General features: G+C 32.4%; 1 protein-coding gene and 1 long non-coding RNA gene across 2 annotated transcripts in view; one reads left to right on the plus strand and one right to left on the minus strand.

Moving 5' to 3' along the window:
• LOC105217134 (innexin shaking-B) overlaps positions 1-26145 on the minus strand; it is a 269087-nt gene that overhangs the window by 54995 nt on the left and 187947 nt on the right. Inside the window, exons 5-6 of the mRNA XM_011191988.3 lie at positions 11453-11586; positions 10742-10931 (exon numbers count right to left, since the gene is read on the minus strand). Coding sequence (XP_011190290.1) covers positions 10742-10931; positions 11453-11586 — 324 coding nt within the window. The remainder of the gene's footprint in view (positions 1-10741; positions 10932-11452; positions 11587-26145) is intronic.
• LOC128921875 (uncharacterized) lies at positions 14383-24741 on the plus strand. The gene is made up of 3 exons (XR_008471193.1): positions 14383-14625; positions 23120-23498; positions 24249-24741. It is a non-coding gene; the product is annotated as an uncharacterized LOC128921875 (long non-coding RNA).

The following is a 26145-nucleotide window of genomic DNA, read 5'->3' on the forward strand; positions in this document are numbered from 1 at the left end:
TAAATTTGCATGGAAACTTATTATTAGAATAAACAAATATTTCCTCTGAATTTCTTCACAATTTCTGAGAGACTTACCTTTATTTTCGATAAAGAAGCACCGAGGTCCTCATATTCGATATATGTATAGGGTCTTGTAAACTTATGGATTTCGACGATTTTTAAATGGGCGATGCCACTCTATAAATGCAGTATATTTGCAAAGTTATGTTCCGATATCTTCTCTAGTGCTTACTTTATATATTGTAAAGTACACGATTCAGATCGAATTCAAAGTTCTGGTATATGGGAAGTAGGCGTGGTTATGATCCGTTTTGGACTATTTTCACAACATATCATTGGGAAGCTAGGAAGATATTATAAACCGAATTTCATTGAAATTGGTCGAGTAGTTGTGGAGATATGGTTTTTGACCCATAAGTGGGGGGAACCACGCCCATTTAAAATATTGTATACGATTTTGAGTGCAGCTCTTCTGTACCATCTTTATAATGAAATTTAAGGTTTCTGGTAGTTTTTCTTACTGAATTTAAGCATTTTTAGTAGTTTTCAACATAACCTTTGTATGGGAGGTGGGCGTGGTTATAATCCGATTTCCACCATTTTTGGACTGTAAGGTAGTACCTAAAAGAAATGACTCTAGAAAGTCTCCTTGACATAGCTTTAGTAGTTTAAGAGATATGTACAAAAAACTTAGTAAGGGGTGGTACCACGCCCACTTTCCCCAAACAATTACATCCATATATGCCCCTTCATAGTACGATCCTTCATACCAAATTTTACTTCAATAGCTTAATTTATGGCTTAGTTATAGCTCTTTATATGTTTTCGGTTTTCCATTTTCAATACCAACCTCCTCAGAGTGCTAAGGAATATGTGTTCCAAGTTTCATTAAGATATTTAAATTTTTACTCAAGTTATCGCTTGCACGGGCAGACGGACGAACAGATATCCGGATTTCAACTACATTCGTCATCGTGATCATTTATGTATATATAACCCAATATCTAAATCTTTTATTTCTGGGTGACACAAACAACCGTTATGAGAACAAAACTATAATACTATCTTTAGCAACTTTGTTGCGAGAGTATAATAATGAAGTTCTCTATGTATGTATGTGATTGGCGTTGCAACCGTTTAGCCGGTTATAGCCGAATCGACGATAGTGCGCCACCTGTCTCTCTCCTTCGCAGTTCGGCGCCAGTTGGAGATCCCAAGTGTAACCAGGTCGCTCTCCACCTGGTCCCTCCAACGGAGTGGAGGCCTTCCCCTTCCTCGGCTTCCTCCGGCGGGTACTGCATCGAACACTTTCAGGGCTGGAGTGTTTTCGTCCATTCGGACAACATGACCTAGCCAGCGTAGCCGCTGTCGTTTTATTCGCTGAACTATGTCAATGTCGTCGTATAACTCGTACAGCTCATCGTTCCATCGTCTGCGGTATTCGCCGTTGCCAATGTTCTGAGGACCATAAATCTTGCGCAAAATTTTCCTCTCGAAAACTCCTAGTGTCGTCTCATCTGATGTTGACATCGTCCAAGCTTCTGCACCGTAAAGCAGGACGGGAATGATAAGCGACTTGTAGAGCTTGATTTTGGTTCGTCGAGAGAGGACTTTACTGTTCAATTGCCTACTCAGTCCAAAGTAGCACCTGTTGGCAAGAGTTATTCTGCGCTGGATTTCGAGGCTGACATTGTTCGTGTTGTTGATGCTGGTTCCCAGGTATACGAAATTATCTACGACCTCGAAGTTATGACTGTCAACAGTGACGTGGGAGCCAAGACGCGAATGCGCCGACTGTTTGTTTGATGACAGGAGATATTTCGTCTTGTCCTCATTCACCTCCAGACCCATTCGCTTCGCCTCCTTATCCATGCGGGAAAAAGCAGAACAAACGGCGCGGTTGTTGCTTCCGATGATATCAATATCATCGGCGTACGTCAGGAGCTGTACACTCTTGTAGAAGATTGTACCTTCTCGGTTTAGCTCTGCAGCTCTTATAATTTTTTCCAGCATCAGGTTAAAGAAGTCGCACGATAGTGAGTCACCTTGTCTGAAACCTCGTTTGGTATCGAACGGCTCGGAGAGGTCCTTCCCAATCATGACGGAGCTTTTGGTGTTGCTCAACGTCAATTTACACAGCCGTATTAGTTTTGCGGGGATACCAAATTCAGACATCGCGGCGTAAAGGCAACTCCTTTTCGTGCTGTCGAAAGCAGCTTTAAAATCGACAAAAAGGTGGTGTGTGTCGATCCTCTTTTCTCGGGTCTTTTCCAAGATTTGGCGCATGGTGAATATCTGGTCAGTTGTCGATTTTCCAGGTCTAAAGCCACACTGATAAGGTCCAATCAGTTTGTTGACAGTGGGCTTTAGTCTTTCACACAATACGCTCGATAGAACCTTGTATGCGATATTTAGGAGGCTGATCCCACGGTAATTGGCGCAGATTGTGGGATCTCCCTTTTTATGGATTGGGCAGAGCACACTGAGATTCCAATCGTCAGGCATGCTTTCTTCCGACCATATTCTGCAAAGAAGCTGATGCATGCACCTTATCAGTTCTTCGCCGCCGTATTTGAATAGTTCTGCCGGTAATCTATCGGCCCCCGCTGCTTTGTTGTTCTTCAAGCGGGTAATTGCTATTCGAATTTCTTCATGGTCGGGTAATGGAACATCTGTTCCATCGTCATCGATTGGGGGATCGGGTTCGCCATCTCCTGGTGTTGTACTCTCACTGCCATTCAGCAGGTCGGAGAAGTGTTCCCTCCATAATCCCAGTATGCCCTGGACATCGGTTACCAGATTACCACCTTGGTCTCTACATGAGGATGCTCCGGTCTTGAAACCTTCGTTAAGTCGCTTCATTTTTTCATAAAATTTTCGAGCATTCCCTCTGTCTGCCAGCTTCTCAAGCTCTTCGTACTCACGCATTTCGGCCTCTTTCTTTTTTTGTCTGCAAATGCGTCTCGCTTCCCTCTTCAGCTCTCGGTATCTATCCCATCCCGCACGTGTTGTGGTCGTTTGCAATGTTGCGAGGTAGGCAGTCTGTTTTCTCTCCGCTGCGAGACGGCACTCCTCATCGTACCAGCTTGTTTTTTGTCGTTGCCGAAAACCAATTGTTTCGGCTGCAGCGGTACGCAGTGAGTTTGAGATGCCGTTCCACAGTTCCCTTATACCGAGATGCTGATGAGTGCTCTCAGAGAGCAGGAGTGCAAGTCGAGTAGAGTATTTCGTGGCTGTCTGTTGCGATTGCAGCTTTTCGACGTCGAACCTTCCTTGTGTTTGTTGACGGGCATTCTTTGCTGCACAGAGGCGGGTGCGTAAAGTTCTCTATACCAGACTTAATATTATCATCGTTTGGTTCAGGCAAATGTGAATCAAGCTGTATTTTATAAGGTGAGCAGAAGACTTGATGTTTTAGGTTTTTAAGGAATCAAGAAAGTAAAAAAAATTAATGTCAGTGTAATTCAAAAGAAGTAGAAAGAATCGGCTAAGAATCGGCACATTTGGCCGATGTTGAATTTGTGGCCGATATTGGCCGAAATTGGCCGATATTGGCCGATGCCGATGCGAAAGCCGATTAATCGGTCGGACTCTAGTAGATATCCCCTTTTGAAATATTATTATTATTTCGTATTTTATTTTCCACAGCGAATAGTATGGTGCCTGCTACACCTTAAATATGCATCGTGATATTTGGATAGCGATCTATATTGAATATTGATGGATTACTTTGCGACTGCTAGACGTTCAACATATATTACGTCAATATTTATACGACGTTGTTAGTGTTTTCATAAGAAACAAGTAAGGAAAGGCTAAGTTCGGGTGTAACCGAACATTTTATACTCTCGCAATTTATTGAAGAAATTTTATTAAGATAACGCACAAATTTACCCATAAATTCGGCACAAAGTTTAATAGAATAGCGAAAATCGTCATATATAGATATGAGGGCTGAGGTAATTCCTGAACCGATTTCATTCAATTTCACCAGCAAGGGACACTATATCCAATACAATACGCTTACTTAATTTTGCTAAGATATATCACATATTAACCAATACATATATGCATAATAAAGCCCAACGAATTTTTGAAAAACCTATAATTAGGTATATAGGAGTTAGGGGATGTTGTAACCCGATTAATAAGTTTTGGAACAGAGACACACTATTGGAAGAAAACAAATTCCTCTGAATTACATTAAATTAGCTGAGAGATTTGCCCATATTTTCGGTTAAAATTTAACCTTAGGCGCTGAGTTCAACATGTTCGATATCTGGGGCCTTGAAAAGTTATAGTCCGTTTTCGACAATTTTTTCACAAGTGATGCCACAGATCATATACTGTATTTGTGTAAAGTTTTATTTCGCTATCATCATTGGTTCCTAATGTATATATTATAAAGTGAAGGATTCAGATGGAATTCAAAATTGAGTTATAAAGAAAGTAGTCGTTATTGTGAACCAATTTCATCCATTTTCCTCACATATCATCAGGGTGTCAGTAAAATATTATATACCGAATTTCATTGAAATCTGACAAGTAGTTCCTGAGATATGGTTTTTGACACATAAGTGGGCGATGCCACGCCCATTTTCCATTTTGTAAAAAGATCTGAGTGCAGCTTCCTTCTGCTATCATTTCTGTGCAATTTTGTGTTCGTGACGTTTCTCGTTAGTGAGTTAACGCACTTTTAGTCATTTTCAACCTAACCTTTGTATGGGGAGTGGGCGTGGTTATTATCCGATTTCTTTCATTTTTGGACTGTATAAGGAAACGGCTAAAAGAAACGACAGCAGAAAGTTTAATTTATATAGCTTTATTGGTTTGTAAGATATATACAAAAAACATATTTGGGGGCGGGGCCACGCCCACTTTTCCAAAAAAATTACATTCAAATGTGCCCCTCCCTAATGCGATCGTATGTTCCAAATTTTATTTTCATAAATTTATTTATGGCTTAGTTATAGCTCTTTATGTGTTTTTGGTTATCGCCATTTTGTGGGCGTGGCAGTGGTCCGATTCCGTCCATCTTCGAACTTAACCTTCTTATGGTGCCAAGGAACACGTGTTCCAAGTTTCATTAAGATATCTCAATTTTTACTCAAGTTACGGCTTGCACAGACGGACAGACGGACAGACAGACATGCGGATTTGAACTTTACTCGTCACCCTGATCACTTTGGTATATATAACCCTATATCTAACTCGTTTAGTTTTAGGACTTACAAACAACCGTTATGTGGACAAAACTATTATACCCTTTTAGCAACTTTTGTTGCGAGAGTATAAAAATATTTTAAAAATTTATTTGTTTATTTTTTTGTACATTTTTTCATAAAATTTTGGAAGAAAACCTAAGAAAATCATGTTTGGCTATTGTTTTTGCTACCACAGCAATTCATTATATGTATCCAATATTTGGACGTTATCAAAAAACCTTTAGCAGATGAGTTGCATAGCTCTGGCAAAGATTCTATTGTAAACAGTATAATTCATGTTCATTTATTAGAATAAAGTTAATTTTAAATTTTTGGCACTGTTGTACAGTAAAAGCTCTTTATTCGCGGGGTATATGTTCTATAAATATTCCGCGAATACAAAAACCGTGAATACGGAATGGTAATTTACATGGGATTATAGGGGATATGTTCCTAGGTGACAAAAAAAAAAAAACAAATAGGTATATAAAAAAATGATTTAATTTAAGTTTTTCAACATTTTAACTAATTATCTTAAGGCTTAGGCAATGGTTTGAAGAATTTTGTAATTTTTTCTTGCTTAGCAGTTTTTAAAAGCTCCTTCAATTCAAACTGATACACAGCAGTCGCATTAGCAATTTGTCTCATAAAAATTAGACTTCGTTCCATAGACGGATCAATGTTCATAAAGAAATCGCAGAGCACATTTGCCATTCTTAAACCTTCACTAAGATTTTTCAAATTGAATGTCACGTTTCCAGTGCTTATTGAACTCTTCTTCAATAGGTTGTGTTCAGTTCCATGAGAGCCCCTTCTATATGAAAATATTACCAAAAGTTCAAAAATATTGCGAAAATAGTGGAATATTTAACATTTTCTTGTAATAAGATCTACTTTACTTTTTTGTTAGTCCATACGACAAGAATATTGGGTTGGATACCTATTGGAATAATTTTATTATTATATATGTGTTTATTAGATCCGCGAATAAAAAAATTTTCGCGAATATAGAAATTGGGTCTCATTTTTTTAATCCGCGAATAAAGAAAGCGCGAGTAATTCGGACTTGTAAATCACAAAATATGATACACATTCAATATTTATCTGGCGATCCACGATCCGCGATCTGGATTTCAAAATATTTAAATATTTTGTGATATGGATCGTGATCCATCAATATTGCATGCTAAACGTTCAATAAATATCGCGATACAGGAAATATCACGATAAATACTGAACGTCTAGCAGGCGCCTATATATTGTATAATATATTTGAATATATTTGTACTGTGCCGGTTATTTGACCTGAACTAATTAAATCAAAGAAATGTGGATGTTAGGAAGGAAATTAATATAAACATTAATTTTATTTAGACTTGGCAATGATCGTTTAGTATTTGGGAAGGGCTAAGTTCGGGTGTAACCGAACATTTTATACTGTCGCAATTTATTTATTTAATTTTACTAGTGTAAAACACAATTTGACTCACATATGGCATATATGTATATGGTATAAAGTCCATTGAAAGTTTGAAAACCCTAATATTAGATATATGGGAGCTAGGGGAAGATATGGCCCGATTTCACTCATGGCACGGAGACATATTATTAGAAGAAAAATATTCCCTCCGAAGCTCTTTTAAATATCTGACTGACTACTTACCTACATATATTTTCAGTAAAAAAACTATTCGAAGCTCAGAAGTCTTCATGTTCGTTATATGGAGCCTTGAATAATTATGGTCCGATGTCGGCGATTTTGAGAAAGGCGATGCCACACTATAATTGCAGTATTTATGCAAAGTTCTGTTCCGATATCTGTACTAGTGCTTACTTTATATATTGTAATGTAAACGATTCAGATCGTCTTCAAAGTTCTGGTATATATAAAGTAGGCGTGGTTGTGAAGCGATTTGGCCTATTTTCACAACATATCATTGGGATGTAAGGAAACTATTACAAACCAAGTTTCATTGAAATCGGTCGAGTAGTTCCTGAGATATGGTTTTTGACCCATAAGTGGGCGACGCCACGTCCATTTTCCATTTTGTAAAAAAATCTGAGTGCAGCTTCCATCTGCCATTTCTTATGTGAAATTTAGTGTTTCTGACGTTTTTCGTTAGTGAGTTAACCAACTTTTAGTATATATTATACGTTCTTTATACTTTACTAAAACTAAAACCAAAGAACGTATAATAAAATAATAAATTATACGTTCTTTGCTAAAACAAAGTTTTTTCACATTGCCTCTTTCTTTGCTATAACAATTTTCATCCAATACAAACACCCTCTTTCTACGCTATATGCTCTGTTTTACCGACCACAGTATTTAACTTAGCAAAGATTTGCACCACACAAGCTGTTGAAAAGCATTAAGGTAATAGTACCAATAGGTGGCGCATTAAACAGTATTAATTTTGTTGCATTAAGTGATATGTGGATAAAGCAGTTTGTCATGGTGAATGGTGAGATTATAACAGTTTATATATTCTCAATATGTTCATCATATGAGAGATTTAATTAAAATTGTGTTTATTCCCGCAATATTGAATTAGAGGAAAAATCAAAAATAGACAACAAAATATTTATCTGAATAAGGCTTGCTTTTAGCAGAAGTCGTAGCACATTTCATTGCCTAAACGGCGACGACGAACGTTTGGTTCTACGGTTGATAATGCAGTAAATAAAAGCAAATCTGAACAAAATAAATATCGTATACACTCAGTCCTTTTTTTACGCGATCTCTTTTTACGCTATTTCACTTTAACGCGGTTATTTTTGCAGCGCAAATTCCTTTTTTCACGCGAATTTCTCACTTTAACGCGATTGCTTTTTTTCGTTTTTTGCTTGTTTACATATTTTTACGCGTAATAATTTTTGAATATAATACGGGGAAGTCCCAACAAAAAAATTTTAATCTATGTGTATCAATTATTGCAAATCTAGTTATAATGTATTTAGTTAGCGGCCGGTCCAGTTGTTTTGATAAGACTTTAAATTATATCTATAATTTTGTAATAAAAATAATAAAAAATTTTAATAGGAATTTCAATTTGTGCTAGCTTCTAGAGCAGGGAGCTGGCCCAACAAATGTGGGAAAGAGGATTGGAATCAGTGAATCTACAGTGCGAACAATAAAAAAATGAAAATGCAATTAGAAAATCTGTAGTTTCCGGCAAAAATGTAAATGCAATGAAAACTTCATACTCAGGAAATATTTTTATTGAAGAAGTGGAAAACTTATTAAAAATTTGGATTGAGGATCTCAACCAGAACCGAATCCCAGTTGATACTACAACAATAAAACAAAAAGCTCTACGTATTTTTAATCGATTAACATCATAACATCGGAATTTATTGGGTCCAAAAGAAGCATTCAAACAAAATTAACTGAATTTATGGTCGAGATGCTAAGATGCTAAGTCAATCAGAGCATCAATCCTTCTTACTATTGATTCTAATACAAATTCTAGTGATATCAGTTCCGGCCATCAAAACTAGCGGCTAAGAATAATTTCCACTACGGATAATGACAGTGATTAAACAGCATTCAACGGTTTTTGCAATAAATCTACCTATTTTCTATTTTCTTCTCTTTTATATATGGCTTTTGTTTTGTATCTTTTATTTTGTTATGAATGAATAAATCATAAGTCTGAAATTTTAAACTTATTGTATTGTTTTTGAATATTTTTTGCGCCTATATTTTGTTATACGCGATATTTTTTATATTCGGAACCAATTCGTCAGTTAATATTGGAAAACTAACCATTTTTACGCGATTAGTGGCAGAACCGTTAGGTGGTAACAATGTGTGCGATGATACTCAAAGGAAAGTTCGAAAGTGAAGAAGTTCTCATTCCGAAGATCTAAATGATCCCTATAAATTAATGTTTGAGTTTAAACGACTTCAATTTCCGATCCGTCTTGCATTCGCTGTAAATATTAACAAATGACAAGATCAAAATAAAAAAAATAAATTAGAAAAATGTCGGCTATTACAAATAGCGTCCGACCGATACCCAATTTTTGGTCGAAGCCGATGCCCATGCCGATTAATCGGCCAGTTGGCACAGTATCGTATAAATTTATTTAGTAAACTAGTATATTAACAAAAGAAAAACAAAAACAAATAACATCACAATATAAGTAGAAAATCAATTCTAATGTAAATATGAAGGTGTTTATTAATTCAATTAATATTCCAAACTAAATAACATACTTTTATAACATATAGATAGAAAAAATAAGTTTTTCTTTTCTGAAAACAAGTTGCTATGTCAGCAATATAGCTTTTTTCCTTTAAGGACAGAAAGTAAGCTTTTTTTGGGAGGTTCTTTTGCAAAACCCTATTCCTGTCTATGGAAAATGATGTTGATTATAAAAATTAGTCTTAAGAGAAACTTTTAAAATTAGACTCTCCCAGTTTTTTTGCCAATAGCAACAAGGGTTTCTATAAGACTCCTCAAAAAGTTGTTGGATAAAACTGTGTATATTTGAAATAAATCGGATCATTCTATATAAATAATGTAATAATAAATTTAAAAGAAAAATAAGTAAGGAAAGGCTAAGTTCGGGTGCTACCGAACATTTTATACTCTCGCAATTTATTGCTATATTTTTAATAAGATAACACACAATTTGACCCATATATTCGGTATAAAGTCCAATAGAATAACGAAAATCATCATATATGGTATATGAGGGCTGATGTAATTCCTGAACCGATTTCACTATTAAGCCCATCGTATTTTTGAAAAACCTAAAATTAGATTAATGAGATTTAGGGGAAGTTATGAATCGATTTTAACCATTTTTGATACAGGGACACAGTATTAGAAGAAAAATATTCCCTCTGAATTAATATAAGATATCTGAGAGATTTACCGATATTTTCAGTGAAAAATTACACGAAGGCACTGAATTCTACATGTTCGATGCCGGGCATCGAAAAGTTATAGTCCGATATCTAGATTTTTCTCACAAGTTATGATCTTATACTGATCACTGATTGTGTAAAGTTTTATTACACTATCGTCATTGGTTCCTGTATATATTATAAAGTGAAGGAATGAGATGGAATTCAAAATTGAATATACCCCTTCCTAGTGCGATCCTTTGTACCAAATTTTGTAGAGGTTTATTTACGGCTTAGTTAAGGCACTTTATATGTTTCCGGTGTTCGCCGTTTTGTGGGCATGGCAGTGGTCCGATTTCGGCCATTTACGAAAGCAACCTTCTTATGGTGCCAAGAAAACGTGTACCAAGGTTTGTTAAGAGAGAAAGAGAGAGTTGCGAGAGTATAAAAAACATACAGTACGAAGATTCTTTGTTTTAAAATACTTGACATGACATGACATGAACATGACTAATTTTTTGATAGTTAACTCTGAAATAAATATTTAAATAGTATATTGTGAAACTCTTTTGGTTGTTCTCATATCCAAGAGATCTGCAGGTGCATTATCTTAAAAATATGAAGAGCTTACAATACAAAATGTATAAAAAAAGGTGAATGCTTAATAAGTGACTTACCTGAAAAAATAGCGTAAACGCTACCCATTGATAATATTTCGTATGCTTTATTGTGAGAGGACCACGTCCCTGCGAATTATGAACCCCAGGAAAAGGCACCTCGGAACCTTGTTTTTTCATGAATGCGTCCACCACTGTATATGTCGAGTGTATCCAACAATATGTATTGAGGACATCTTCGGGAATGTCTCTATAAGTTGCAGCAATAAAGTTAAAAACAGTTTGCATTAGTAACATTCATAGTGGTGGCAGTGAATTTGATGCGGGAGCGGCAAAGAGCCTTGAATTGGTTTTGAAAATTATTTAACGCTTTAGCCTTTTCTTTGCTATAAATTAGTGTATTGGCCACGTTAAATAGTTCTCCAATTCCCAATTCATAAGGGAGTAGTTTTAACTGGGAAAGTGCATTTTTTTAGTTTTCGTTTTAGATGTGTTGGTGTTGAAATCTATATATGCTAGGAAAAGAACTCGATGCTGAAACTAGTAGCCTGAAAGGTTTAACACTATTCTAGTTTTTTCAGCCTTTAGCCGAGTGCTAATTTGTTGTGGAGTTTTGTGCGACTACTTTATTACACAATTACTGATATGTTCGGTATACATACAGGGGTGCATTTGTGTAGTTGTAGGTGTGTGTGTAATGTTTTAGTTGGATGTGGAATGGTTTTGATTTAGTATTTAATTGGAGTGCGTTAGCATCCTAATCGATCCTACCTGGTATGTACACAGTCTATGGGATTTCCTACGTACTGCCGCGTCGTAACAGCGATCGAGAATGTTATTAATAAAATAACAGTTGCATTTGTGTGTAGGCGAAAAACAGGTGAATCGATTTTGACATGAGACACCTTTAGATAGGTAATAGTATAAAGTTGTTGCACAACAATTCGCACCAGTTCCAAATTCCAATCGCAATCGCATCGCAATCACAATGCCGTTCAATGGCAATTGCAATACATTATTCGATGGATGTTGCGGCGAGCGATGAGGTCAATAGCGTACAAAAGTTGTCGTTGACGTCATCAACAGCAGCAGCAGCAAAGTCCGTTTTCAGCGGGCGCCCACCCAACGCAGCGACGTAATGGTGTGGGTGCCAGCCGCAGCGCAGATGGAGGCGGAAGTAGCGACGATGGTAGTTGTGGCAGAGGCAATAGCAGACAGCACCACAGCACCGTTTTTTGTTTTTTGTTTTTCGATTTTTGATTTCGTGATTTTGAGCGCACCGTAGTATTGCATTTCAATGCGATTTCAATTTCAATTCGAGCATACATGGTTTCATGGTTCGATACGATTCGATTCGTTTCATTTTGATTTGATTTGATATGGGCCCCCAATTAGCAGGTGATAAACCAACCAGTAGCGTAGTTTTTGTTGGTTCGTTGGTTGGTTGGTTGGTTGGAGACCGAGTCGTAGTCAGAGTTAGAGTCGGAGCAAACGGATGAGTTGGATAGTTGGTGTTGGTGTAGAGGATTGAGGTAAAATTTGTTTGAGGAATACAGAAAAGAATTTATGTTATTGAACGAATAGCTTTGATTGTTTTATGAATGAAATGTATGCTTTAAAACAAAAACTTGTTTAATTCAAACGAAAAACGTGTATGGTTTTTAAATAAACTAAACGACTGGGTCGTTCGCATAAAATTTGATAAATATCAGTAAAGTCAACAATATAATATTTAAATACGTATTACATATAATAATAACAATAATTATAATAATTACTGCCAACTTATGCAATTAATGAATACTTCAATAGGTACATTTTTTCAGCAACTATGCGATTTAATTTGGTTGGGTTTTACGGTTAGGCAATAATTGAACAAACTCTTCGACTGGGACAAGTGTACGAAAGTAATAAATATTTCGCTCGCTCCCCATGCTTTTTGTCAAACCGTTTGTTTAATTATTGCTATAAGATGTTAATTTCTTCAATGTCTTTAAATAAAAGTACCAAGAGTGTATATGCATGTATCAATCTAAGTATTCAAATATACCAGCTATATTCAATATAAATATAATATAATAGTTAATAACTTAGTTACTGGTTGTACCTATTTGTGAATCGCTGGTTGCAAAGTGTATTGTACTTCGTATTATCACAAATTGTCAATCGCATTGATTCAATTCATTTTTGTTAGAGTTATTACAAAATTAGTTTGGTAATACGAAAATACAATGAGTTTCAAATTATTTTTTCCGTATATGTGTGTGTACAATTTCGTAAGGCGGGAAGGTTATTAATTAATTATAATATGCAAATAAGTTGTACCAAATATATATATATATATTACTTATTGTTGCTTGTAAATTTGACGAGGTTGTAAGCAATAAACTCGATATAATTACAATAAAAAATTACACTTAGTTGTTGTTATGACGATAGTAGTTCAATAATGAGATTTAAAATACTTTTTATGAATGTCTAATCCTTTTCTACTCTTTGTTGTTGAATTAAACAAAAAGTCTTGAAATTTTGCAATGTCTCCCAGTTTATCTAGAATTTATTGTACAATAATATTGTAAAAATGAAATAGTAATACAGATTTTAACGTTATATCGGATGAGTTATGTGCGATTATAGGAATGCAAACTTCGTTCTCGAGGGTCATTATTGATATTGTTTGAGAACTTAACAGCTCGAATGTTATGATATAGGTCATTTGCATTTCAATTTCCAAAACTTGATTTATTTATTTATACTATTTTCGCTTTATTGTAGGTAAATCATTTTTCGGACCGATAAATGTGTTTCAAGGTGATGCTCCAAATTATAAAGCATTGCCAACACAACTTTTTAGTTTGTTCGCACTGATTAAACAGGTGTAATTAGAAATATAAGAATTTAAACAAAGTAGTGCCAAATAGAAACGAATATACTATATTTTCGAAGACTCTTAAACTAGAAGTGCATCTCGTAGAAATTATCGAGATCAGTCAGAATATTTCAGAATATATGAGGAAAATGGGTTCACAACCGAAAATGGGTTCGCAAAAAAATGCATATTTTTTATAATATTTGCAAATATCACTTATGATTATTTGAGAAATCGTACATTATTCAGATATGCATAACGAAAACATTTGTTGTATTCCCAATATTTTAAGACAAGTACCAAAACCAGACGCTTAATTTAAAACAATTTAAAGGAATATTCACATTAACCCTCATAAAGAAATAGCTTTCTTTTTATTGCGTTTATGACTCGTAATCATCATACTCATATTTATTTCGTTCGGTTTATTTTTACTCGCCCAAAGCGAAAAATTGTGTGTTATTGTGCAATATTTATTCAATAAACTTGAATAAATGTAAAGAGATTTTACCACAACTGAAATGTCATCACAAACAGTCGATTTTAATTACACTTTCATTTCAATAAAGAGGATATTAACAAGCCGACGCATGTAATTGTAGTGAAGCTTAAGAATATGTACAATTATTACTTTTGAAATTGTGTTAAATCGGAGAATTAGCGATTAAAATGCAAATGCCTTTGGACGTTTAGTTAAATGTTAAATAATTTTCAAAAATTGAAATTGATGTAGGAAATTCCGTTAAATGTTAACGACTGACTAAATTTCGAGCTTTACAGTATTTGAATGTTTCGATTTATGAATAACGATGACTACTGAATCGATATTTTATTTTTTTTCATTTGAGTTTTTTGCCATATGCTTTGATCTTTTTGTCAGGTACACAAATTCAATTAAAAATAATTACAAAAATGAAATTTCGATAATATTAATGTTTATTATTAATTAAGTTTGTTTTTGACTTGGTTAATATGAAACATTATTTAATTGAAATTTTTAATGTGATTTCAAATTGTACTGTGATTTGATTTGTGAAAAGTGAGCGGTGAGCAGTGAGGAGTGAAAAGTGAAGTGGTGAGTCAAATTCATGTGATTCAAGTGAGCGTGAGCTGATCACAAGTTAAGGGTGACTTAGTATTTAAATTGGTATTTGTAGTTGGTAGCAGTAAGTAATTAATAAGTAGTGAGCAAAATGTAAATTCGAACTAATTTTGTTCATTAGCTGGTGACTTGAAAAACTTGGTTCGATCTGAATTTAGTGACCTAATAATATTCAGTGAGAGTTCCGTGAGGTGAACTTGTGATTTGACAGTGAAATTTGTGATTGAGTGATTTAGTAAAGAAGTGAGAAGAAGTAGGAATACAATTTAAGAAGAAATATAAAATTAGAAAATGTAAGTTTTTTTTTCAATTAACAAACAATCACATGAAATGAAAATTTATTAACGTAATCTAACTTTCAGTAACACGCAATTACTGTGTTTTAATTGGTGTGGTGATTTACATATACATATTCAGTGTACATTAATAGATAATATATATTTATTTAATTTGATTTTTATTCAAAATGTATTTTCATAGATTGAAATTTGTATGTGAATTTTTTAAGTGAAATTGTTTAGATCTTCTTAAAAAACGCAACAAGTTAAATATTAATTTATTTTTATCACATGTAGAATGATTTAAACGTGATTTACATGTTTTTAATTTAAATGTGTTAAATTTGCTTATTTCGAACACAGCAAACTTATCGCAAATTAAGTTAACTTTAAGTTTAAATTTTTAAAATGTTTTAATAAAATTTCAATAAATACAGTGAAATGCATCTGTTTATCCTTCAACACATAAAATATGTGTTTGCTATGGTAGATATAATATAATAATCTTCAATTTATTACCAAATTTTCACAGAATGAGTTCCTTTTGGAGCTTTAGCGAAAATGTAAATATCGGAACACAAAGTTCACCAATTTGCAATAAGTTTACTTAGTAGTGATCACGCCGCCTTTGTATTTAAAGACACACTATACTTATTCAATAGTTTGTAATGATTAAATCTCTAAACATGTAATTCTAAAAGTGTACATGAGTATTGTCAGTTCTCCTATTTTCCCGTAAACTATTGATATGTAATTTTGTAATATATATATACCTACAAATAATCAAAACAATGTGTTAATCTACTGCAAAGTGTTAAAATTAAAATGTATATGAACATCTCTTTTATGCTAAAATGGTAACATACATTAATTGCTTTTTTTATTTAAATAATTTTTTTTTTCGAAATATCTTTTGCAAATATCCTTCGAATCTGAAATTTTGAATTAGTGCATACATAGCATATGAAACATGCAGTCTGTAAAGTTCGTATAATTTCAAATAAAATTACAGATATTTTTCAATACATTTTTGCGGCACAAGTGGTCTTTTGCTTCAAAATAGACTGAGTCTCGGCGATTTCTTTTTTGAACGCTTTCGTTAGTAACAGCTTCTTTAGACTAACTTGCCAAATGATGCATATTGCGGAATGCACTCAAACCAAAAATCAATGTTTTTTTAATAGACGGGATAACTATTTATCGATTTTTTTTTAAATACCAAAATATACATAACACAAAACTTGCTTTGCGGCCTGCATGGTATGCACAGTTATTATAATGCGACACAATGAAAAATCATCAACAGATTAATCGGAACAAATGTCTCATGAAATTTTAACAGCGCATTTTATAAAAATTTCATTAGAGAAATAATATTGAAGTTATACAAGAATCTTCTTCATCTTGGGACAGTGCTTCGCCGTAGAAAACACTTATGTAGTTAATTAAATTTCTCTGAAATTAATGATGAGCTTTATTTATTAGAATTTCTCGATATTTCTCGGGTTGCTATATTCCAAATCTTTACATGAATTTCTGAATACTGTAGCTGACATTGTTTTTCTTCTTTTATCTATGTGTTATGTTTAAGAAAAAACCCATATTTAAAACTACTCTGCTATGATAAAAGTGTTTTTCGTGTGATTTTGAAGTTGACTTATAATTTATGCAATAATTGAAGTTATGCAAATGTGCTCTGACTGGTGCCAACGATGCGCTCAATTATGTATGTATGTATGGCAGCTATATAATATGCATGTATGTATGTAAGTACATATGTTGATAATACGTAGACTAAACGTTTGCATTCGAATTAAATTTTTTTATTTCACATAAAGTGTTTTTGTTTTATATTGATGGTTAGTGCAATGCGTGATTGTTCGTGAGTTGCGAATTTCTAGTGATTTGTGTTGTGAAACGTTAATCGAAATTATATATAATTATGTAATAAAGGTATTTGTTCGTGACTTGTTTCTTGTGATTAAGTTGATAGTACAATAATAATATGAAACTCGAAGCTGTTTTCTGTAGTCTGAGTGAAAAGCAATTCCAAAGCACAGCAACTTGTCATTTTCATACAGCTGTAACCAAGCGTTGATATGTAAGAATGATTGCTTGAAATGATGTGAGTTGTGTGAACTGGATGTGAGTTAATTTAGTTTGAATTGATTAAGCAAATATTTTAGTTTGTTCATTTTAATTTATATGCTTAAATACACTTTTTTGTTATAATAATGTTTTATGGTACAATTACTTTTGTAAATTATTAATTTCTTAATATTTTTTTAAATTTTTATTTTTTTAATTTCCATCTTGTTGTCTTTGTCGATTGTTATGAGATGTGCTTATATTTGATTTGTAAATTTTTTTAGTGAATGTTAGCTGGATATTCAAAAGTTGATCAGTGGGTGATTGAACATGACTCGAGCGATGAGATTTGAGAAGAATGCGAATTATAGAATAGCGAAAATCGTGAGAGAGGTGACTTGAGTAGAACAAGAGCGGGTGATTTGATTACTTAAAACGATAACAGAAATCATGAGAAATAAACTAATGGATACATACAAAATAAATCATATCGTAAATTGTGAGGGGGATTTAAAAAGGGGAACCGGGTTACATATATTTTATTTAAAAAAAGTTTTATAATTATTTGATAAATTTCCGAGAAAAATTTAGCATTCGCCATGTGTTATTAACTACATGGGTACCCCTTTGTTGTGCCAATAAAATGATAAATAAATTCCCATAAAAAATTATATTGTCTATAACTGATAACTTATAGCTGCTCGAAGGTGCGTTCTGGAGAAACGTATCCTGAATTTTCGAAATATGTAAATGTTTCAGTCTATATTTCGCGTTGTTTTCTGGAAAGCATTTCTATAGATTTGGGTGAACTAACACCTTAAAACCGTGTACTTTCTACCCGTTCTCATGAAATAATAATAGTTTATTATTTACAAATTTAATTGCCGGCGCTCCGCCTGTACGAAGGCATAATCTAAATGCGTTTGTATGTAATTAAGATTTCCATATTCAACGCAGGAGCGAGTAGCTGAATATATTGCTAACTCCCGTTCGTCTCTACTTGCCACCTTTCTGCGTTCAGTTAGATACATTTCTTTCGTTTGCACTGTGTACATTTGTTAAGAATACCAAAAGCATAACAATAGCAATAGCAATAATAGTTAATGAGTGGAGCAAAGGCCTTTAGCAGACGATAATTAGACAAGTCCTCAATGTAAATATTTCCAAATGAACAGAAATGAGCATAAATTAGATTGCAAAAACATAATATATACAGCATTTACTGTGAACTGAGATAGCTGCAACATTTTGCGGTTACTATTACTATTTGTATTGTTATTGTTTTACTATTATTCTTTGAAACACTTTCCAACTTCCGTTAATTTATTAATTCTTAATGTTCATTACTTTTCAATTTCAGTATCAGTAAGGTGTATGTATTTATTTGTGAGGACTAAGAAATCACGCAGACAGTCTAATTAATTATTTTTTTATTTTACATATATAGATATATATAAAAAGAAAGAAGCTGCATATTTAAAGCCTAAGCGCACATATCTAAACATTTATTAGCCTGAATAAAATAACACAAACACTTTTGTGTTAACTTACGAGCAAAGAGAAATTAGAAAAAACATAGGCGAGGAAATCATAAGGTCGAAAAGCTATATCGATACATACTTGCACATAATTTCAGAAAGCACAGAACATCTTTTTGGCTACGCAGATAAATTGGATACGATATGTTGATGGGAGTTGATGCACACAGTGCCTGGCCGTTAGTTCAAATTAAAGCCAACAAAATAAATTGTAATCAATTCTTTAAAGCTTAAGCGATAGACATACTCTCTTCTCATATAACGATAATATTTAATATATATTTCGGAAAGTTGTTGATTTAAATGGAACTTAGTGAATGTTACTACTACCGTAAAGTATGCCCCAAACAGAAATACCGAATGAAAAAAAGAATTAGCTTCGTTTTCTCCAAAAGCGATTATATTCATACCAATTACGGGACTCCTCTATAGAAGATATTGTTGGTCTGATAGAAAAACAGTATATAAATCTTTTATTTTTGATACATCGCAGTTTATCTTACTTAAACATACCCCACGAAAATATACTTTTATAAGCTCCACCTTATAGAACACCTTTCAAAAATTTTAAAGACCATTTTTTTATTATTCTTTTAACTATTCCTTGTCGATTTTTCTTTTGTTTAATAAATTTATTTTATTGAGATCTTTTTTTGTAGGAGAAGGCGTTATTGAGTTACGTATACGCCATGGTGTACCAATTTTATTTTCAGTAAACTCGCTTTCAAACGACGGCTTAATTTCAGCGGTAATCAATAAACTTAAAGGTATTAATTTTTACAACTGCACAATTTCCACAATTAAATAATAAATAGTACTTGTATTGATTATGTGAAATATTAAACAGTATTACACTTCAGCGTGCTAATAGATAATGGTTTGTAGTAGCGCACAACATGAATTTATCGTTTTATAATGTTTTTTCCCACCCAAAATTTAGTCAATATATTTACATATTGTTATTTAGTTTTCAGAGGAAATGGCAATAAATAAATCATATATAATAAATACAAAAGATAAATTATTACTTTAGAAGTATAGAAGTATAGCAAAAAAATTATAGGTTGCAAGAATAAGCCAAGGGCAAGAGAAGTGTCAAAGACAAAGAGCGAGAATGAGTGGAGTATAAGCGATAGTGAAAGCTGAGTTTATATACTGAGCAGGGGTGCAGAAGCAGAAAGGGTTTACCAGTTTAGTTGGTTATAAAATATTTGTTATTATGCTGTTAATTTAATAGTAACACTATGTATTTATTTTTGAGTAAGGTATATGTATTGGCGGTTATTTTTATAGCATATTAATATAGTTGTTTTAAATAGTTTGCAAATTCTGCAAAATTAATAACAAAACTACAATTTTAATTAATATTAGGTAATATTCCGGTTTAGTGGAAAGTATTTAACTTGCGGTGTATGAATTATAATTTATTTGTATAATATTTTTACTCAAAAAAAAAAGCCAAAAAGCCAAATTCAAACAAACAATTTATACAAATCACAACTGTACAATTAACAAATAAACATTACGCTTATTAATTGATAATTAGCACATTCGACGCATTTACAGCAATTCAGTTAAATTCGCATTTATTAATTACAAAAATTTGCATTTGAACTTTAACTCAAATAAAAAACTCAAAAGGATGCAATAAGAAGCGCCGCTGCATTAGTTAATTATTTATATATAAACGTATATTTTTGGTGAGTTAGTATAAGTGTGCGCGTTTATTGTTTGTGGGTTTATTGTATATGTACCTTCATTGATAATTGTGTTATATAAAGCATTGTATTTTTTACACTGCCATTTTTGCACATAGTTGTTGCTGTTTGTTTTTGTTTTTTCCCTAATGTAATACTGATAATTAAACAAAAACACTGAATTTCAAATAAATCTATTTTTTTTATTTTATAGTTGATCCGCTTGTTAGTGGCACTTTAACTGTTAACGTAAATGTAATAGTGTTTTTTTTTAATTTTTTAATAAATTTGTTAAACTTTTGGCTTACCTCGAAAAAAGCGCTGCGCTGTACAAAATATAAGTACACCTCTAAAACCACAATCAGCATGGATTAAATTGTCGTATATTTAAACATACATTTGTACCAAACACTTATACATAAATGTGCGTGTTGAAAAACGATATAAAAATTTATTTTTCTAAAAGCTGTGCATTGGTAGTACAGGTTCCCTTAAAACGGTGTCCCTGAGGCAAGTAAGCATTTTACGTGAACCAGCAACAAATTATAAAAACTTAGCAGTGCCAATTTTTCAAAAGTTTAGTACTCAATTTGGTTTTCGGTATTTATAAATTAGTGTCACATGCTTGCTCGTTTCAATTTCAAAAGCCTCAATATATTTCACACACTCATCTAAAATTACATGTGACTAGACGACGATGGCGGTTTGTTGGTGGTGCATTTGAGCGTTTGAGCAACGTATTGGCTCGTAGTGTTTTAGCTAATTTCAAGATTTGGTTTTAATAAGTTTGCTTTTTAATGATCTCTATTTATACATAATTACGTTTATTGGCATGTGTGCTATTCGTTTATGCAATTGCTCGATTTTTAAGCCGGTTTGTATTGTGTTCAAAAGTGCATTCCAGCTACAAATTGCACAATAATGTTCGTATATAGTTAAGAAGCTATACTTTCAGCTTACATTGCATTGCATATTTCTGTATGTACGGGTGGTGTATATTTATTTATCTGTATTGCACTCAATTGTAGGTATATGTTTGTAAGTGGTTATAATTATAGATTTTTTTGTTAATATTTATACATATTTACTGCTTTATATATATGTATTTATACGTATATATATATTTATATATAGTTATGTAAATAGGTATTTATTCAAATTACGCACACACACACATCAATCGAACATACAAAAAGTAAGTAGTAAGTGAAATGAACAAACAAGACTGATAGTTAATTCTTACTTCTTGGGGAGCAAACTGAATATCGGGTATTGGAGAAATCAGTTATTGACATACAACATATTGGGGGTAAGTGGTATATATTGCGTATTTAGTAGTATTATTTGTTATTTTATTTAATAAAGTATACACAGTGAGAGTATTAGTATTTGTATATTTACTAAGTATATTGTATATTGCATGTTAGATTATTAAATTTATTTATATATGTATGTAGGTATATAGTTATATATTAGCATTGTTTTGTTTAAGCAAATTCAAATGCAGATATAGTTGCATATGTGTTAAATTATCGAAATTTCAAATTAAAATCGTTCAAAAATGAAAACATTATAACTTTTTTATTTTACATTCATTGCTTGTAATATATTGATAGCAATGGTATTTGATCTGAAAACAAACTCAATTTGTAACAAAAGAGTAACAAAAACACGTTTACGAGTATTACCGCATTTCAAAAAAGGTAAAAACCCTTTACAAATTGCTCGATTGCCAACATATATGCTGTCCGTCTTGTGACTGCTGTTACAAATATTTTGGATCGGTTTAATAAGTAATTTGTATGTAGTATATATATTTAAAATCGCTAACGAACCGCGACTAATTGTCACAACGTTCGTTGTAAAAGATATATTACTGAATTATTAGCTTAATGCAACAGTATTGCCTTTCAAAAACTCAATACAAAAAATTTTACAAAATCTGTGTATTTAATATATATATACATATATACAGATATATACTATATATGTATATATGAATATATATGATGGTTTTGGTTCTTTGGACTTTGATTGTTCATAATAATTATATTAATTTAATGGGGATCGGGATGCGATTAAAATATTTGTGTTTGTAATGAACTTGTTTATTATAATTACGAAATTACGAAATTTCTTGTATTTATACTCAAACCCAATTGAATTTCGGTTACTTGCATTGTTGTTGTAATAAAAATACGTATACTGGTAATAGTTTCGATTTGTTTACTTCATTTGCACATTTATCAACAACATCAACAACGACAACTACTTTGTATTATATTTGTACTTGTTTTTCAACTTAATTAGACATTTTCGATTAAGCTTTTTACAAACAATTATTAAACATACACGATGATACCATATATCACAATATTATACATACGTACCTTCTCTTTCATTTCAATCGAATAAGTTATGCAGTATGTGTTATGTTATTTATGAGTAACTACGGTTTATTAAAATTACGTAACTTAATCCAAGTTGTGAGTTAGGTAAACAATGAAACAATCAAATGATATATTAAAGCCTGTGGACTTATAGTTATGAACTATTTAATATCAGGTTCCTCAAATGCTCACCGTTCGGTCAGTTTTGTGGCTTAGCTAACGTCATTAAATGTTTAAAACATTGAAATATTAACCACTAAATGTGTGTCTGTCCAATTTGAAATCTAACTAATGAATATCATTCGACGTGTTAATACCGGATAATAAGAAAACAACTGAATAATTCATTTATGTATTACAGACTGTTTCAAAGTATCCAATATACAGGAGGAAAGAAATGTAAATTTAATTTGTTTTTAACTTTACATGTGCTATTTGGAATCCAGGAATCAGCAATCAATTACTTTTTATTTCAGAATTACTTGATACTCTCTATCTCCAAGTACATCAAAAGTCATTGACCTTCAACAATGACTAGTGACTTGGCTGCAATTTACATTAGCTGTCTTAAGAACTATGTGGAAGATTCTAAGCGCTTTGTCAAATCGTGAGAGTATTTTTGATTCAATGGAAGCGCTTTTTGCATCACAAGGGACTAACGTTAACAGATGTCTAAGCGAGATCCTAGCCTAACCTAAGTATGTTATGTAACTAAAAACGAAGGTTTTGAGCGTAGAATATATTGAAATAGGTTAAAGTAACGACGGCGTGTTCTTAACAAAAATCTCTCGGGTCTAAAAAATACTGTGGCTTTGAATCGCAAGTTGTGTTATTCATCTTCTTTCTGTGGTTAAGGTATTCACCTATAGAATATATTGTATATATTTAATAATTAGTTAAGTATTTCATCTAAATCAATGAGGCATTTTGTTATTATTTATATATACTTGAAACATGCAATATGTACTTTCGTTAAGTATGCTTGTATGTTCGTTTGTATACGAGTATATGTCTTATTTATTTATAAAAAAAAAAAATAATTGTAAATAAATTTACATATTTTATTTTCATTGTCTACGCAATACAAAAGTAATTATTTATATGTATACGAATAGTATGTTAAATTTGTAACAATGTATGATTATAATGGAAATGAAAAATTTTAAACGAATTTTAAGAAGGAATTAACTGAAGGGGTTTATAATACTAAAACATATACTGCATTTACGTGCAATAAACTATTTGTTTTATAGTTATTATATGCTGTATAAATGTACGAGTGGTATATTTAGTTTCAATCTATACGGTTTGCTTTACGACTTCAATATAGTATTTATATAGAATAGTACTAGTATTTGGTAAAGGTATTTAATTAGTTGACGAATACAAATTTAGAGTCTAGAGACCACACACAACATTTAAACGCAAATGCAGTTACGATACTTTCAAGTGTATATGTGTGTTGGTTGTGCAAAATGCGCGCAGTGTACATACATATTATATGCAATCAGTTATGTAGTTACCTTTGCAGTTAAAAATACAACAAACTTTTAGCAAATAAAAGTGCAAGTGTTTTTTACGATTTTTTGTTTGTGTATTTTCTAGTTTTCCAACTTTCTCTGGATTGAGTTTGATACTTTGAGCTTCAGATATGCACTTTGCTCCTTACAAAGCTGTTGGTATACATACATACATATGTGCGCTGTGTGACGCCAAAATATTGCATTTTAAAGAACCTCATCACTTCAAGGTACACTAATTCAATTTAATATACAGACATACATATACGCGGCAATGGAGCTATCTTTGTAAATTTTCATTTATATTTGTACTTATTTTTAAAAAATAAATTCTTTATTGAATTGCAAAGTTTCCAATTCTTTTTACAACACTGAAATAGTCATCGTTATTGATATATGTAAATAAGCTTATCATTTCGACCGTTTTCTGTTTTGAAATAAAAAAGTTTAAAACGAGAGCACAAGTTAAATTCTTGTTTCTTCAAAAATATTGTCTGTGGCGGGGGGGAGAGTTAAAGTTGTGGATAGGATGTGAGACTTGTTTAGTTCGAATGGCAGATCCGACAGTTGGTTGCAATTCTTAAACTGCGGATTGAATTGAGCATTTCGCAAAGACTTTGTGAATACAACAACAAAAGTTCACACAAATATATCTTAAAGTGTTTACAATGTTAGCTTGACAGGTGTGTTTGCGTTTCGTTCAAATTGATTGTATTAAATTTTTGTTTGATTCTCTTCACTATTTAAAGATATATACAACAATTCTCTTAAATTCTAATCTAATACAAATCGCAATTATCGAGAGCGGAAGCGCTCAACGTTTTGTTACAACTAATGCGGAATAACATTTAGAATTCACTTATACGTCGACAGCATATGTTTCAGCATCCGAGCAATGTATCGTAGAATTTTTACAATCTGAAAACTAATTAATATATTTTGTTTTTAGATTACATTCATTGGTATTTCTTCAATGAAAGTATTTTGTTTCGCACGGTTTAATTGATGCAGCGCTTTGGTATTTATTTCAATTTTGTGGAGCGAACGACATACGGCATTTTTAAGTGTTTGCTTTGCATTAACTTTTTTGTCACTGGTCATAAAATATCGATTTTTCTGTTCATAGTATGCATTTCATGCTATAATTGTTTGAAATTTATACACTCCGAGACGCATTTTGCACGAGAAAAGCTTAGTCCGAAGTAAAAAATTGGTATATTATTTGCATCCCCAAGGTTTTTGTGTGTAGGCAGATAATTAGAAAGACTAGAATGTCGTCAATATATAATATTTATTTGGAATATAAAGTAAAGCAGTTGGTTACAAATCTTAAGAATATGGCCATACTGTGTGCAGTTCAATAAAACTCAGAGTTGCGAAGCTACAAATGCTCTCTCCTAACAACGCTAAAGTTCCAACGAGTACAAAACACCTTAAAAGCACTTTGGAAGAAAGTTGAAACTGACACATGCAGAACTTTAGGAGTATACGTAAGGTAACAGGTTAATGTAGTTCACAGTTTTTTGTTAGATAAATCAGAGTAAGCAAGGCTGAAAGTTGAGTTGTATTTTGGATACAATACAAATAAATAAATAAATTAAAATTTGGCATACATTCTACCTAAAACAAAACGAGTGTATATAAAACTGATCGGGATAAAGAGTCGAATTATAATCCGGCTCTGTCTGTCCATCCATAAAAGTATATGTAGTATCCTCTATGTATAAATAAATTATAATTTTTTAATTTTTGGAAAAGTAGTCATGGCCTGTCCCTTAATCGACGCTTCCTCCAAGCAAAGCTTATCTTGAAATTTACTAAAAGCGCGTTAACCCGCAAACGAAAATCTCCAGAAGCCTACATTTTATATGGTTTTAGATGGTACAGAAATGATACTCTCTGATTGATTTAAATAATGGAAAATGGGCATGGGTACTTGTTAACCATTATAATATAAGCCACTATGATTTAAAAAATATTTA

Source organism: Zeugodacus cucurbitae, chromosome 5, assembly GCF_028554725.1.
Source record: "Zeugodacus cucurbitae isolate PBARC_wt_2022May chromosome 5, idZeuCucr1.2, whole genome shotgun sequence".
In the NCBI taxonomy this organism is placed as follows: Eukaryota; Metazoa; Arthropoda; class Insecta; order Diptera; family Tephritidae; genus Zeugodacus; species Zeugodacus cucurbitae.